The following is a 17,024-nucleotide window of genomic DNA, read 5'->3' on the forward strand; positions in this document are numbered from 1 at the left end:
TATACAAACAATTAAAACACAAAAGGTCAATTTGTACTCTGTATTTCAAACATCGGAGACTCCAGATTTTATTTCAAGACTAAAACCATAACTGTGAAAATATCACTAAACTGATAGAATATCGTCCAATATATTCACTTCCATCTTTGCTTTAATCGGAACAATAACGTGACTCATAATTATGTAGTTTTGTTACGGCTGTCAGTGATCGTCTGAGAACAGGGAAGATATCCGCAAAATCTTCACTAATACAAAGTGCAGCTACATAAATCATAAAGAATATAAAAACCCAGAGGAAAGCAAACAGAAACTCTGCAGAACTTCGCGTTCAGATCCGGTGAGGAGTTTAGAAAGACGCATGAAACAGGTAAGCTGTATGCTAGCTAGCTAGCATAGCTAGCTAACAGCTAGCTAACGTTAGCAATCTGCCTCTGTACTAAAATATTTAACCTAGCCCTCACACAAAAAGATTTAATAAATAACTATAAATATTAGGTTCTGAAGTGTACAGTAGGCTCTGTTTTTTTAGTTTCTGTTTTTGTCAGCTGTTTGCCATCTTGGTGCAAAAGGTAACATCATTTATTAGTGTGGGCATGTTGGAACATGTTATCTTTTTTATGATTTGCTGCGTTAATCATATGACTTCAGGAGTTATTACATGTACTCCAAGCTGCTTTAACTGCAATAAAAAACAAACACCAACTGTTTATTTTATAGAAACAATATCTTTAATGTGCTACTTCAGGTAAATATATAAAAGTATCATCAAAATAGTCTCTCACGTATAAATCCTGAGTATCTTATAACCTGTTTGTAAAAAATAAACTACATAACAGTCTGTACAAAAGATAAAGTAAAAAAACAAACAAAAACAAAACTACATTTCAGACTCAGCAGAGTTTTTACAGGAAGGTTCTGGAGGTTTTCACCAAAACTCCAAAATGAAACAGATTTTTATTCCACGGCTACAAAACGTGAATGTTGCTGAATGTGAGGTTCTACTGTCTGAAGTCAGATTTGGATGCAGCTTCTGTTCACACACCTTTACAGTAACATAACAGTTTTACTCAAACGTGATTATTTTCTGATTCGGTTTGTTAACAGGAAGGTGAATAATGCTTAGACTGAATCTGTGTCCTTCCTCCTCTGGAGCTGGAACAATGTGAATAACGATCCACAAACACATTAATATTTTGGCAATGGCTTTTCCATTTCAACGTAAATAAATAAATGATTGGCTTTGTGGTGCCAGGTGGATCCGTTCTGTCTCAATAAGCAGGTTCACAGGTGATCCAACGCCGTCCACTGACAAAACATTATCAAATCTCTGAACACAAAAACTAACAAAAACAACAAATTCAACATCTAAATAAATATCAACAAAACCAGTCACAGAAATAATAAGTTAAAGCACAACAAAGCAAACAGTTTTCTACCTGAGTGAAAGTTTTTAAGTACGTCACAGTTTATCGTCAGCTCTGGGACGAGCATCATTCTCTCTTTGGGATGCTCTTATTTTGGATCAGGAGAAATTCTTGTTGACACTTTGTAGCAAAATCAGCCACTGACTTTAGCCACGCCCGTCTTTTGTACATTTTTTTGGTAAATCTTCAGGACCCTGCCCTCACTGTCCCTCCGTTTTTACTGTTGGCCGTCTGTGGAGGTGAACCACGCTGGCCCGCTCCTGGAAGCCCAAAGTAGGGCTGTGGTGTGACACCGGCACCGCCGACGGGACCATGGGTGTTACTGGTGCGTTGATGGCGGCGGTCAGGGCTTTCAGCAGAACCGTGGCCTCCTTCTGGTCCTCCTTCCCCTCTCCTTCCAGCGTACGGGCCAGCCAGTGCTCCACTGCTTCCCCTACCTGAGAGGCGGAGGCGGTTTCTGTGAGCGTGTCTGCCTCCTGGCTGGCGTCGAAGCTCTCCACCATCTCCTTCATGTGCACGTTGACAGGACAGGCGGAGTTAGCCAGGCAGCAGCTGCGCTGGTGGATGAAGAGGCTGAATCGGTGGAAGAAGGTCTGTGAGCAGAGCGCGCAGCGGTAGGGCCGGTCACGGCTGCTGTGGAGGCGCCGGTGCAGCTTCAGGTGGATGTACTGGGTGAACTTGGTGTTGCATAATTTGCACTGATAAGGTTTCTCCCCTGAGTGCAGTCGCAGGTGTGTTTTCAAGTTGCTGGTGCTGCTGAAGCGTTTGTGGCACACCTGGAAGAAATGAAATGGAAAGTTCAGGCTCAAGTACTGAACAGGAAGAAAGGTGATAAGGTGCTTTGATGTTATTTCTACTATCAGTATCTCATTCCTGCGTATTTCAGGTATGAAACAGGTGGGACTAGTTTTGGTGAATCACTCGCACCCTCAGAGACTCAGAGATGAAAATGTAAGGTGTGCCTCAGTGAAAATAAAACACACTGAGTTACCTGAAAGGTGTGTGAGTCACAGCTTGTGTTTGTCTTTGACCTTTCACCACTGTGCTCTGATGTAATCCGTTTTTAACGTACCTGGCATTCATGGGGCTTCTCTCCGGTGTGGACCAGGTGATGTTTCTGGAGGTGGGCCAGCTGGGTGAAACTCTTCTTGCACAAATGACACTGGAAGGGTCTCTCACCGCTGTGCACTCGGAGGTGGACCTGATGGTAGGAAGACAACTATGAGTTCAACTGTTCACTGACCATGACTAGAAGTGTTTGGCGGCTGTATTGTGGAGGAAGACTCGTCACCTTTAGGTTGGAGAGCTGTCCGAAGGTTTTGGAGCAGATGTTACATTCGTATTTAATCTTTCCGTTCTGCTTCTTCAGGGGGTAGGGCAGGGATTTATGTCCGGGTCCGTTCCGCGGTGCTGTGCTGCTCTTGTTCAAAGCCAGGCTGAGGTTCATGGCCTCCTCACAGCTGGAGGGAGACTGCTCCGGAGAGGGATGATAGCTGTCAGGTTTGGCAGGCGGAGACAGCTCCGGGGTGGCTGGAGCACCTCTTGGTGGTGAAACGTTTGGGGTTAATTCTTTCAGGCCTCCTTGAGATGACGGAGCGTATGGCAGGGACACTGGGAGCAGGTTGGGTGGAGCGATGGGGGGGTACGGCACTCCGTCAGTGCCCAGGTAGCTGCTGTACCGGAGGGATCCTCGTGAAGGAATGACGCTGGGGAAGGGAGGGGAGTAGGGAGGGAGGACGAGGCGAGGATAGTGAGGACCGTACGGTGGGAGGAACTGGTAAGGAGGCTGAAGATGTCTGGAGTGGGAGTAGAGTGGCGGGTAAGAGGACACCAGGCCCTCCCTGTGGCCGTAGAGGCCATGGAGGTGAAGCGGGAGACCTCGGTGTGGAGCAGGCACAGAGGGGCGGTGGTCGGATAGGTAGGGGTGATTCAAGCCCAGCGGGGGGTCCCTGCGGTCGGGCTGAGGGGAGGGAATGACGCCTCGGCCTTCTGGATCTTCCTCCCTCTCCATCTTTCTGCTGAAGTCCATGATCTGCTCGTCAGGCGTGTCAGGAGGAGTGTCTCTCTCCAACATCTCCACGTCAATCTTCTCCTCACCGTCTTCAAGCTGCTCCTTCACCTCCTCCTTTGTTCTGCCCTGAAGAAATGTCTGTTGAGGTAGATACTGTTTGGGATGCTCTTCATCGCTGTGCTCTGCAACAAGAAAATGACATTTGTGTTGAGATTAAGGCTGAAGAACACTCATCCCTGAGCTCTTTGTGTTTACAGACATACAGTAAGGCTCAGCCGCCCACACCAGGCACGCCCTCTTATGGTAAATGATAGTAGTTTCAGTTTTGACATGACATGACATTTATAGGTTTCTGTTGTACAAGTGATTTTCTGTGGGAGGGAGAGTTGGTGATGAGGTGTGTGGGAGTCCATGTGTCATGTCATATATGAGCTGCAACACAGAAATACTGAGTTTCGTTTGTGAAACTGTTTCTGGGTAAGCTGCATTACCGTACTGACCACAAGAGAAAAAAAGCACATCTCCTTCTTTTCCTCTTCTGGTTTGAGAAAATCGCCTCTCTGTGTTCTCACTGACTCTAACCCTCAAAGGTTTCTGTGCCTTACATTTCCAAAGAGAGGCCACCATACTTTCCTCCTGCAGCGACCTGAACCTGGCAGTGATGCTAACCCAGAACCACCTCCTGACCTTCTGGAGATAACATTCACAGACTATCAGAGGATCACAGCTGCACGATGCAACGCTCAATAGAGACATAGTCATTCTTTGCCTCAGTTGACTGGATGAATGGACACATGAATTATGAGTTTCAGCCTCATCTTTCCGGATGGCGAGGGCATGACTTCACCTCCCGATGTTCTGTAAATAGCTGGAAACGAGTGACTCACACAAGTACTTTGAACGGACGTTATTACCCTCAGATTTCTCTGACTGTTGAACAACACACCTAGTGACGCATCAAATTGAGATATGTGAGTGACCGCTGGAGACCAGACAGGAAGAAAAGTCCTAGTACCGCAAAAGATAAGATTGAAGAATTATGTGTCCTCTTTCGCTTTGAAGAGGACAAAACATGTTTATTCACTGCAAAGATACCAATCAGCTCCTTTTTCAGCTCTCGTAAGAAAAAGCAAAGGGATTTTGGTGAGTCATTGTGCTGCGTCGCAACTAAAAGTAACTGATAGTCATCTGTCCTTCGCTGCTTCTCATTCAGTCATTCTTTAGAGAAATCAAAGAAGTTCAGCAGCACCAGCTTATCTCACACTGTTCTCCGCAATCAGGAGGTAACTGTACACCTTCAGACAGTCGTAAACAGATCCCTGCAGTAGCGCTGCTGTGTTTGGAGGTGAAACTCACTGTGTCGGAGGTCACCCTGCTGGCTGCAGAGTCTCTGAGCAAACTCCTGGCTGTACCACACCAGCAGCTCCTGCTTGGGCTCCACGGGCCGGATGGTGTAGAAGTAGACGTCTCGGCCGTTCTGGCAGGCCACCAGGTTCTGCTCGGCCAGGCAGCGCGCCGGGTTCACGTAACGCATCCAGTTGCTCTTTTGGACATCGTAGCCGTCGATGAAGTGTTGAAGCTGACCGCCGCTGTAAATCTGCAGCAGAAGAAGAAGAGCAAAAAGTTGGAAATATGGCAACACACAGGAATGTCAAATAGTCTTTTATCTGCTGGAACAATCACCAAGCCACAAAATTAATGTAATCAATTTAAAGGACTAAATTTGTGCTGCAGATTGTTGAATTGATTAGAGAAGAAAACCTAACAGGTTGAGAATAATCACCTCTGCCATGTACAGTTAATATCCTGCTCAGCTGTCAGTCTGCTGTGGGTTCTGACTGGTAGCTCCTTGTTCTGAGTGTTTTCTCTCAGCGTCTCTGTTTTGTTGAGCCTTAAGGTTTGGGGCGGGGCTAACTGTGTTGTTGTGCGCTGCCTCTTTTTGATTCCTTTCTCAGTTCTCTGTTTCTCTGATTCATAGGCAGCACGCCATCCGTCATTAATTGTTGAAATGAAACACCAAAAGAGGGATTGTGTGGAACAAAGCAGATGAAAGTGAAATGTCAGCGCAGCTGGCCAGCAGCCAGACGGCTGCAGGGCATGCCTGTGGCAGCACGTCTTACCTGTGACACACGCCTGATAATATAATCTGTTCCATGGAGCGCTGACTTTCACTATAGAGAGGAGGAAGGAACACCCCTACCAGGTTTACAGGAAGGAAACTACACAGGATGGTGTCAGAAACTCCTTTTGGGAATTGACTCAACCAGAAGAGAAAATTTCCTGAATGATACAAGAACCGTGGATATCAGAGAGAAAGGCTCAGATCCTGAGAGGGGGTGGAGACCAGAGCCCCGTCACAGCAAACAATAAGCTCTTCCTTTGTGACTGAAATATGAGGCCAGTGCCAGTAAAACTCTGATGACTCTAAAACTGAATCCATCGTTACGTGTAAGCAGAGTTCACAAACTTCCTCTAAAATTTACACCAAAAGCCCTGAGCGCCGCAGACATCTGTGAGAAAGCAATTTTGTTTTCTTACTGACGCACAGAAGCAGACGTGATGTGAAAGAGAGGAAGACGAAAACCTGTGGCTCCTTAACTTTTCCCAGGCTCATTTCCCTGATGTGAGAAGGTTTCATAGCCAGCATGCTCTTACCCTCCAGAAGTACTTCCTGTTGGCCTCCTTTGGTACGCTGTCTTTGGTGTAGAGGTCTCCTTGCAGGGGGCCAAAGCGAGTTCCCTGAGGAATGTACTCCTTGCTGAACACACCTGTCACCTGGATAAGAGAGCAAATAATTATCAGACACGTTCCTCATGTTTATTGTGTAACTGAAACCTGAACAAGCTCGATCCATTACAGATTGTGTTTACATTGCTGAGGTCAGTGACCCGCGACGCTCTTCTGTCGGATCGGACCGCTCCAATTAAAGCCTCGACATGACCCACTTTCCTTCCTGACGAGCTAAACCAATGAGGAGACTTACCGCTTTCTCTGACCTACTCCACTGATCTCTGACCCGCCGCCTCCTGACTGCAGGTGCAGGTGTTACTCTAGAGATTTCATACGTAAAGGAAACAACACAACCAACAGTTTGTGGTTTGCCAACTGGAAATCCGAGGTTTCAAAATGCCCCTCATGTGGGAATGAGTCAGAATGTAAAAGCAGATTCCCCGACAGTTTGTTGTCTGTACCTGTCAAGCAAATACAGAATGTACCTGGTTTCTCAGGAAGACGCAGTGATTTAAGGAAGAGATCTAAGTTTCCGGGTCAAGATAACCTGGAGGACATTACCAGACAGATCATTGTCCTCTTGGTAGCAGTAGACCTGTGAGGACTGTTGACACCTTTAAAGCTGCGTCTATGATTGTTATTTTGTTTTTGTTTTGTTGACAAAGTGTGAAGGCGTTTTGTTCGCACACATCCAACAAACACACACACACACACACTGGTCACTTACAATCCAGAAATGAAATTCAAACCTTTCTGATCCTTTTCAGGGAAACGGTCAGAAACAAGAGAAGTGACTGATTTTCGGGCAATTAGCCACTGACTTATGTGTGTGTGGGCGTGTGTGTGCGGGGGTGTGTGTGTGTCTGTGTGGGCGTGTGTGCGTGCGTGTATGCGTGTGTGTATTGCTGTGTTATTATAAGGTGAACCAGTTTGACAGGGACATTGTGATTGGCAGCTGTTGCGTGACTAATGAGTTGTTTCGCCTGCTGAACTGTCGCTACTGTTCAACCGCTTGTTCCAGCCATGTTAGGCTTTCAGGGGGTGAAATAATGGGCTGGTAGTGGCAGTGGGGGGGCTTCCCATGTGGACCCACGCGATCACCCTCCTGAGGCCCTCTGTCTCCACAAGCCGCCCGGCCGGACTCCTTACCCCAATGAAAGTTAATCATCTGGTTTTATCCTAAACCCCCCCCCCCCATCCTCCTCTACCCAGATCCTGCCCCCCCAAGCACCCCTCCTGCCCATCTTACAGCCACCCGTTGCTGACTCTCCATCTGCCACGTGCCTTTTACTGATTTCCTCATGCAAACACCTCTGAGTCTGACCGTAGTTTTCCTACGGCACATTTCCAAAAGACGGCTCACGGTCCCTCCCTAAAGAACGGCTGCAGGATACGCTCACCACAGGAACAGGAAGGAAAACTGTGCAACTGAAAAAAGACAGTTTGGGCAGCGCCAGAGATAGTATTGAATCTCCTGCTGCATGTAGTGGCGCTGCATTAAACGTGCACACCAAGTATTATTAGGTGCACATCTGTAAAAGCACCAAACAAGGTGAGGGACCTTCAATGAGGCCACAGTTTGATTTTATCTGCAGCGGCGGCGGCTGCAGGCGGAGGAGGAACAGATGAGAGTCTGAGAACTGCAAAAGAGGAACAAGCACAGAAAGTGTCGCCTTGCTGAGGATAAAAAAGGAAGGGGGCAGCAACCACAAACTGAGTGTTGACTACAAAACAAGTGAGTGTGACACTGCTCCCTCTTCCTTAAAAGATAATGAATCTGTCTTCAGCCACAGCAATATACCCCCAATACACCTATCCACCTCAGGGGCTTCTGACTGAGAGGCAGGTCAGAGGTCATAACTGATCACAGAACAGCTAAAGGCCTCCCAGGTGAGACGCATTCAGCAGAAACGATCTACCTGAAGGTAGAGAGGGCATTTAGAGGAAAACGCTGCTGGTTCTGATCGTCTTGATGGGTTTGGTTCCGGTGTTAGTGGCTGAGATCATGTGAACTAGCTGCAAGCTAAATGCAATCATCATGACCTCACCTGACCACAGATGTTTGTGAAGAGCTCAGCAGACCTATTGTTGTAGACCCAGTCGGGTCGACAGAGCGTAATGTAACTCAGAAACATCGATGCGATGGAGGATGAAACTCAACACGTTACCTCGTTGTCTGCACTGTAGTCGAAGGTGAGGTTGCGTGGGATGGAGGTCATGGCTTTGGGGAGGCTGAAGCTTGGGTCCGACACCTGGTCCGGAACAATGTAGGTGCAGTTGAGAGCAAAGTCCACCTCCCTCCAGGCGCTCATGTCCGACAGGCTGCTCTCCAGCTTCATTCTTCAAGGTATTCTCAGACGTCAGGTGATAGATTCAGGCTTTGGCCTTTTGGTTTGGATCTGGTGGCTTTGGTTCAGGACTACTTTGGTTTTATTGGAGAAGGCCCTTTTTCAGGTGTGATAGTTAAAGCTCAAACTCTGGAGAAGCAAAACAGAAGAGAGGACTGAGTTAAAGTAAAACTAACCTGAGGGTAAAGAGAGGAAACAGCTGACACTGAAGTCCATAAATGCGGTGAAGTAAAACATCTTCAGACTCACCGTCACACATTCATTCAGCTGCTGGACCATCGTGTCTTTGGCTATGTCATCTCCTGACTCCTCGGCCTTCTCTCCGTTCTCTTTGGGCTTCTTCTCCAGCCAGTCCAGGTTTTCCTTCAGTCTGTGGTCACTGCATCACCCTCACCAGAAAGTCCCGAGCCGGGACAGCGCCAACCGTTTTAGCTGCGTGTGCCGTCCAATCACCGGCCGCCGCGGTCACGTGATGCGGCCATCTGACACGCTACTGCTGCTTTTGGACAACAACACGGGGTGACGTCGTGCAAGTGGCTGTTGTGATGAATGCTTCCACACGTATGTGCACACGTGCACACGCACACACACAAAGAAGACGTCTTAATGAATGAATAAAGGAGGAGCAGATGGCCGGCCCGGTGCCACTGGAAAACAGAGACTTTTGCTTGGTTTGGCACTTAATGAGCAATCTGCTGCCACTGTATCGCCTTGACCTACATCCCTCACACACACACACACACGCACACACACACACACACACACACACGCCTCTCTAAGTCCGCTTTAATTCAGTCTGGAAAATGTGTTGGAGCAGGATCAGAACCTGTGCAGGTCCAGATGTTGGTCCAGTTCACAGAGGAGAACCTGAACCAGGTGGGATGTTGAAAGTCAACTTTCTTGTTGCTTGGTCCTCCTGGTCCGACTCGTCCCTGCAGGAGCATCTCTGATCTTTGCTCCAGTTCAGCAAACATTAACATCCAGAAGCAGTAATGAAGATGTGAGAACGCAGGTTTGATTAAAGCAGTTATTAATAAACTGTTCATTAACTGATAAATGTGAGGAATCATGTTCCGCTGATAGACTTTAAACTCAGTATGTCTCAGTGAGCCGTTTGTAAAGTTATACAATCAAATTTAGCTTCTGAATCAGTGTTTAGTTTGGAGCTAACTGTTTAGCTCCAAACTAAACATTTAGCTCTGACTGAGCTAGCTACGTATTTAGTTTGAAGCTAAATATTTAGTTTGAAACTGTGACTTTTATAAACGGATGAATAATTTGGTAAAATATGACTTAGAAAAATAAAGCTCCATTTTTCTTATGACAGGCCAAACAACCCAAATTATTGCTGCTAATTTTTGCTGTGTAACTTTACAAACGGACCGTACTCCTCTCGCCTTCGTTCTAAACTTGGCCGGTGAAATGCTAAATTGGCTGCCATATGGTGCTGCTGCTTTCCAAGGGCCAGATTTACTGCACAGTGTTGGGGGTTAAACCTGGAGCTGTTTGTGTGATGGGGGGAGAGGATTTAGGCTCTTTCACTGACCCGCGCCCGACTGGGCTAATTTCTCTAATTTGCAGACAGTCTGGGCTCAGGCTCAGAGGCTAAAGAGCCGTCGCTCCAGGACAGCAGGTTGGCCGACGCTCGGCGCTCCTGGACTCACATCCAGGACAGGCGAAGGGAATCCTCGCCGTACCGAGATGGAGGGAGGGGAGCAGATGAGCGGGCAGGATCAGAGAAGACCTGAGGTCAGCTTACCGAAGCCGTCTGAGACCAAATGATGCCGCCTGACACACCTGGCTGTTTCATAACAGTCTGCTCCAAATCAGCACCTGTTGCCATGCAGAAGTTCTGGCCCGACGTCCGTTTGAGGCCGGAGAAAGGAAGCAGCTGCTCAGCAGCCGCTCCGCCTTGCTGGAAAACTGTGGCAGGTTCAGGCACTCAGGTGAAACCTCCACCTGCTCTTTGTTTTTCATATAGCTTGTTGTCGTGACGACCAACCGACTGAGCTTGCTGTGAACAAATATGACTAATGATGTCACTGCATGTTTAATGCATGAACACGTTTTCATGGTGTCACTTCCACATCACATCGAGCAGAACCTGAGGAAAAACAAGCGAAACCAACAGAACCAGTCTGACAGCAGGAAGCAGGCCACAGCATCTCCAACAGCAACTCAGCCATGAAGGTAGAGAGCAGGTTGGCTTCCAGGAGACAAAAATAAAAACTGAAAAATTCAGGCTGGATGTTGTTCATGTTTCCCATTAACTGCTTGAATATCAAAATAATGGCCATTTTTCAAGATGGCTGAAGTTTTTCAGCTTTTTAAACCAGTTATTGCCACCAAATGTTCCCCAGTTTATGACTTGGATGAACTTAATGTTGCATCATGTTTTTCACTTCCTGTTCAAAAAACTTTAAAGTAACAAATATGTGGAAAAATCAGAAACTGAGGATTTGACCAGACGTCTTAATCGTTAGCTTCTGCTAATTTTGTATTTGGTTAGCAGTTTAGCTAAAGAAATTCTTTCTCCTTTACAATCACGGCAACCATTTTGAGAAACATCCACCAGAAGGAAACACAAGATCAAGAAAATCTCTATTATTTCCTTCCATCCGTTTTCTTCCACCTGGTCCGGTTGGGTCAGGAGGTGCTGGTGTCTCCAGCGAGGCGGGTCACCTGGACAGGTCGCCAGTCCATCGCAGGGCAACACAGAGACAGACAGGACACTTTTCTATGGTTCAGAATAACTTGGTTGATTTGATGCCAAACTCATTCATTTAATTGGTGATTTTTGTGCAAAAATGAACTTTCCGTGACAACCATGATTTTTTCTTGAAAAATTCAGAAAGGCTGATATCAAGAAAACACCAGCAGGTCGGCCTGTAAATGAGCAGAAATAAAAGTTCTGGAATGGCGACCAGAACCAGAGACGCCGTCCCACCGTGAATCACTTCCTGATCCTGTTTCTCTTCCTGCCTTCTTCCACCACCAGGCTACAAAAGTATTCACACCTTAACTTTGTTCTGGCTTGTTTGGATTTCTGCTGAGCCAACTGTACACCGATACCCCTAAATACGTCCATGAATCTTTATGGACGGACAGAAAGGAAAACCAGGAAAGGTTCGGTTAGCATCTCTGAACTCACCTGACTCCACTGTGAAACACGGTGATGGCAGCATCATGCTGTGGTGATAAATCCAGGACCGCCCTGGAGGAGAACCACCCTCAACATCCAGACAGAGATATTATGGGATGGGTTAGAATGGCCTAGTCAAAGTCCAGACCTGAATCCATAAGTAAGTTTGCAGATGTTCAAAGTTGGAAGAGAGAAAACCCACCAGACCTGCTCTACAGAGTTCTGACCCATTTACAGAGAATTAAAGTTATTCCATTTAATTTAAAGGTTTCAACAGAGATCAATTAAAAGATTTTAAATTGTTTTACATTTAAGATTTAAAGGATTTTTGTAAAACTGAATAGTCTTCAGCTATTGAGTATTGTGTTGCCATGGTTACAGCCTGATGCTGCGGGTCCGGCGCTCTTGTCTCATTATGGGATGTTGTTCATGGTGATGATCTGAACAGGAAGCGGGGCCCCCGAGGCCCCAGAAATGATCGGACCGGCCCTGCAGCCATTAAACACAGAGCGACCTTTCCTCTCGGTTCTGATGTCCAGTCTGGACCGGACCGGACCGGACGGCTGAGTCACAGCTGCTGGCGTGTGATTGGCTGACGGCTGCTTGTTTTCCAGCTGTGGCTCCAGAGGATTAACTGAAGCAAACAGGAAGTGGATGATCAATCAGAGGAACGGCGGCGCGTTGTTTACCGAGCCTGACCCGCTTTCCACATCAGATCCATTTAACCCTGGATTATCTGAGCAGCAGCACGGAAATCACTTCCTGATTGTTTTCCTCAAAGTGTCTCTGTTTTTAACAGAGCTGAACGTAAAACACGATTTATCGCATTTTATCTGAAACATAACGTAGAGAATTACGCCTGGAAGAGCGAAGGAAAGTAAAAGTGATTCATGGTGGTGGCAGCATCATGCTGTGGGAAGATGGATGGAGATAAATCCAGGAAGAAAATCATTTAGAGGCTGCAGAAACTGGAGCTTCATGAGGAATGGCCTAGTCAAAGTCCAGAATCCAACTGAAATTCTGGCAAGTTGGTGGAGAAAAACCTCAGAGTTCTGACGGGCTGAATACAGATGCATGCCACACTTTTCAGATGTGTCGTCCTTTCTCTGTGGCTTCAGACCCACTGAGGTCAGAACCGGTTCTGGTTGGCCGGGTCGGGGTGCCAATACTTTTCTACACTGAAAAACACAAAATCCTGAAAGTCGTTCTGGTTTCCCGTGGAAACGTCTCGGCTGAAGGAAGAGAAACTTTCAGAAATATTAGACTTGGATTCACCAGAACCAGAACCACTGAGGAGGTTCTGCTGGTTTACAGCCGCAGTAAACCTGTAGCATTTCCACCTTAAAGAAATCATTTCCACCTTAAACTCGACTCGACCCTCTGAGGATTATGAAAGTAATCCTGTTTCCATATGTGGGAAATAACATATGTAATCTATAAATCAGCCATAATCCAGGTTAGATTGGAACAAACAGAATCTGACATTTAATCTGGAGGGGGTGAAACAACAACAGCCAGTAATCTGCTGCTGGGAGGTTCTGCCGGGTTTTACTGGGTTCTGTCGGGTTCTACTGGGTTCTGTTGGGTTCTACTGGGTTCTACTGGGTTTTACTGGGTTCTGTCGGGTTCTGCCGGGTTCTACTGGGTTTTACTGGGTTCTGTCAGGTTCTACTGGGTTCTGTCCGGTTCTGCCGGGTTTTACTGGGTTCTGTTGGGTTTTACTGGGTTCTGTTGGGTTCTACTGGGTTCTGTCGGGTTCTACTGGGTTCTGCCGGGTTCTGGGCCGTGACCCGGCCCGGTTCTGCTCAGATTAGTGCAGCGTTCTCAGAACCGCGGAGGTTTTCTGTGTTCTCTGCAGATATTTTTAGCCGTCTGCGTCAGGCGGCCTGCTGCCTGAGGTTAGCTTCGCCGCCGCTGCGCCTGGAGCTTCATGAAGCTTCGCCCGCTCCAGGCTCCGCCCACCCCCCCTGCAGCAGGTGCAGGTGATGCACCTGCTGCAGAGGCATCGCCGCGTTTCAATCTGCGGCCGTCTCAGAACCGTCCCGTTTGGGCCCGCCGCTCTTCCTTCCAGGCCGAGGCGAAGCGATTCTCAGATTCCCAGCAGCGGCAGCAGGTCAGAGTTTCTCAGAGTCTGAGCGTGACAGACCAAAATAACCCGACGTTTTCACACCTCCTCTAGGTTGCATGCCATCACAGAAGAGGAAGGAAGGAGCCGGACGAGCCAGAGCCTCAGCAGCAACATCCTTATCAGCAGCATTATCGTCCGGCTCTGAGACATGCGAGGCTGCAGCAGGAGACGTGTCGCTGCGCCGCCTTTCATCTGACTTCTCTGTTTCACGGCTTCCAGCCATCATGGTGGCTCCGAGAGCAAAGGTCCAAACTGACGTGGCTGGCCTTTTCTCTGCAGCTGCTGCTTCCTCTGAGAACAAAACAACTTTTTTCCTCTTCATTAAACGTGTCGTGAAAATATCACAGTTATCAGCAGCAGCAAATCTGGGAGCCGCTGAGATTCTGACACTCTGAGCTGTGAAGCTTCATGGCAGCAGAGCGCTGCAGCCGCCGCATTTACTGCTTCTGCTTTTACCAGGCACAGCAGGTGAAGTCCAGCTCGGCCCGTCAGAACCTACACCAAATACACTCCACACTTTTCAGATAGATTCTAAAAAATATCACATGAATCATTTTCCCTTTTCATCGTTCTGGAGGAAAACAGAAACTTTCAGGGTGGAAGCAGATCTGCATGCTGTTGAACCGATGCTAACAGGTGGGTTAGCCCCCACATTAGCCCCCCCAGCCCCCACATCCCCCCTCCCCCAGCTCAACATGAGGACTTTAGTCCAGATCTGTCTGGCAGACAGAGAAGGGATTTCAGCACCAAATCCACCAGATCAATAAAAATATCTGCTAATTAGGCTGACCAGGAGGAAGAGGAGGAGGAGGAGGAAGAGGAAAGAAAAACAAACAGTGAGTGCTGATTCAGGAGTCTAGACAGATCAGGAAAATCCCCAGACAGGAAGCTCCTGGAAGCAGGTGAGGAAGATGATGATCAGTCAGGGATCAGACTCTTCCTCTCTCCTCCTCTTCCTCACCGATCGGTTTCTCTGACCCCAATCCCCCCCCTTTCCCCGGCCCCGCCTCCTTCCTTCCTCCACACTTCATCACTTTGACCTAAATCTGCTGGTTTAATCTCCTTCTCCTGCAGCTTCTCCTGCTCTCTGGAAAACAAACGGAGCCTAATTGTCTTAATCTGGCTGCTGGTCTTTTATTGTCTGCAGGATTCCACCGAGCGATAACAGATCAATAACTGATCAATACTGCAGCTCTGATTGATTATCGCAGCTCCAGCTGCGGCAGAGCAGAAACGCTGTCAGATCTGGATTAAACCATGTAAACGCTTCAAACCTGGTTTCATGTGAATCATTTCATCTCCATGACGACAGATCTGTGAAAACATTTTACACAATGAGGATTATGATCTGCTCTGCACCATCTGCTGCTGCGGTAAATAACGCAGCTCCTTTCTGTGTGTGTGTGTGTGTGCGTGTGTGTGTGTGTGTGTGTGAGGTTCTGAAGCTCAACCTTTGGTTTCTCTCGGCGGAGCAGCTTTTGTTTTTCAGGTGAATCGTCATGGTAACGGTGAGGCTGCAGTCAGATGACTCCGTCTGACTCTCTGCTGTAATCTGACATGATAATCTCATCTCAATCACCTGGCCGTTCTCGGCCAATCAGAGCCCGTCTGTGGCGGGCGGGCGGGGCCGGCGGGGGCCCGGCTCGACCCGCCTGGGCCCGGTACCGTCCAACTACCTGCAGCTTGGCCTGGTCCACTTTCGGCTCTGCAGACGGTCAGCCAATCAGAGGCCGTGTTGCTGTTAGATCTTCAGCTTGTTGCCTCCAGGTGTGTTAGCACAACGCAACCAGCAACCACCTGAGAGGAGCAACGGCTGCTGCCCATCAAGAGGTCAAAAGGTCGTCTTTCACCAGTTCAGGGTCGTCGTTCTCCTCAGAAAAACATTTCTCTCCAGTCGTCCGCTGGTTTAGTTAGCGAGCTAAACAGGTAGCATGCTAACTAAATATTCAGCTCAAAGCTACGTTTTTAGCTAACTCTGAGTTAGATATTTAGATTGAAGCTTAATATTAAAAGTTAAACATGAATTTAGCGAGTTTTAGGTTTAAACTCGACAGAGTTAACAGCTTAAATATTTTGTTTGCAGATGTTTAACTCGTGTAAATATATACACACTTCAGGGATATTATTTAGTTTAAAGCTAAATGTGTAGTTTGTAAACTAAATATTTATCTTTCTAATTAAATATTTAGTTTGAGGCTGAAATCAGAAGTTAGTAAAAAGTTTTTTTTCTGTTCTTAATTTGTGACGGTAGCTTTACTCTCGGCGGCCCGTAGAACCGGTCCAGTCCACTGGAACCATCAGGGCTGACCTTTCCTCCAGGTCAAGGGTCAGGAAAGGGGCAGCTAGTTTCTCTGCAGACCCCACACATGCTGGACACAAACTGACCTTCAGGTGGTGCTGCAGGCTGAGCAGAGCTGCAGCCATCTTAAAATAAAAACCTCGTTTTTATATTTTCATTCTGTTCACCTGAACAGTGAAGCTGGTTCTGGTTCTGGTCTAATTGGACCCAGTTAATGGACTCGTAACAGACTGATGATGTCATCAGTGTGGGCCTCAGAGGTAGATGGACTGGACCCAGTCCAGAACCAGTCCAGAACCTTCAGCAGCTTGTTTCCCATCAACTTAATCATCTTAACTAAATTAGTTGGAATTAGCCCCGCCCCCTTCGCCCCCCAGTCGTTTTCTCGGCTTCCTGGATTAGACAGATTACTGCTCTGAAGCTGTTTTCCTTCGCTCTGCCGCCCCCCCACCCATGCCGCCCTGCATGGAGCTGTCAGCGGACAGCGGCGACCCGAAGGTCCGGTCCGGGTCGGAACCGGGTCGGAACCGGCCTTCCTGCTGACTCATGAAGCTGCACAGCCTGCAGTCTGGAGAAAATGGAGCAGGAAGGAAAAAACCTGCAGTGATAAAAATACCTCCGGGTCAAAGGTCAGCAGGGTTCATGGTTTTATGTCCAGCTGAAGATAAATCATTTTTTATAGTGAAACATTGAATCAGAACTTCTGGGCCAAAGTCCAGGAAACGTTGGACCAACATGGAGGAAACCAGAGTTTTACTGGTTAAACTGGGAAACAGCCAGTTCTCTCCTGACGGGTCAATCAGCAAAATCTAAACTCATTTAGGAGATTTAATCAGTTTGATCTGAAAATGTGAGGCTGAAATTCTCCAGCTAAAAATAAATACTAATACTAAAAATGTTTAGTATTTTTCTTTTGAATTTTAATGTTTACACAAAGTTTTA

General features: G+C 47.4%; 1 protein-coding gene across 2 annotated transcripts; it reads right to left on the minus strand.

Annotated features, from left to right (window-relative positions):
* Nucleotides 1-703: 703 nt before the first annotated feature.
* On the minus strand, nt 704-9,598 carry prdm1b (PR domain containing 1b, with ZNF domain). Of its 2 annotated transcripts, XM_032581803.1 has the most exons (7): nt 8,763-9,598; nt 8,334-8,642; nt 6,091-6,210; nt 4,792-5,032; nt 2,716-3,617; nt 2,497-2,625; nt 704-2,200 (listed from the first exon to the last, which is right to left on the minus strand). In XM_032581803.1, the coding sequence occupies exons 2-7, from the start codon at nt 8,502-8,504 to the stop codon at nt 1,625-1,627; spliced, it is 2,139 nt and encodes a 712-aa protein (XP_032437694.1). In that variant the 5' UTR covers nt 8,505-8,642; nt 8,763-9,598; the 3' UTR covers nt 704-1,624. The 2 variants fall into 2 exon arrangements, with proteins under 2 accessions (XP_032437694.1, XP_032437695.1); XM_032581804.1 differs by lacking the exons at nt 6,091-6,210; nt 8,334-8,642; nt 8,763-9,598 and adding an exon at nt 5,219-5,350.
* Nucleotides 9,599-17,024: the final 7,426 nt, after the last annotated feature.

This window comes from Xiphophorus hellerii, chromosome 13, assembly GCF_003331165.1.
Source record: "Xiphophorus hellerii strain 12219 chromosome 13, Xiphophorus_hellerii-4.1, whole genome shotgun sequence".
Classification (NCBI taxonomy): Eukaryota; Metazoa; Chordata; class Actinopteri; order Cyprinodontiformes; family Poeciliidae; genus Xiphophorus; species Xiphophorus hellerii.

Bases quoted from the DNA above. Each gene is read 5' to 3' on its own strand.
- prdm1b (XM_032581803.1), bottom strand. From the start codon at position 8,504: ATGAAGCTGGAGAGCAGCCTGTCGGACATGAGCGCCTGGAGGGAGGTG. The intron at 3,618-4,791 runs GTGAGTTTCACC...TTCTTGTTGCAG, and splicing joins GCAGGGTGACCTCCGACACA to AGCACAGCGATGAAGAGCAT. The intron at 2,201-2,496 runs GTACGTTAAAAA...CATTTCTTCCAG, and splicing joins AGAAGCCCCATGAATGCCAG to GTGTGCCACAAACGCTTCAG.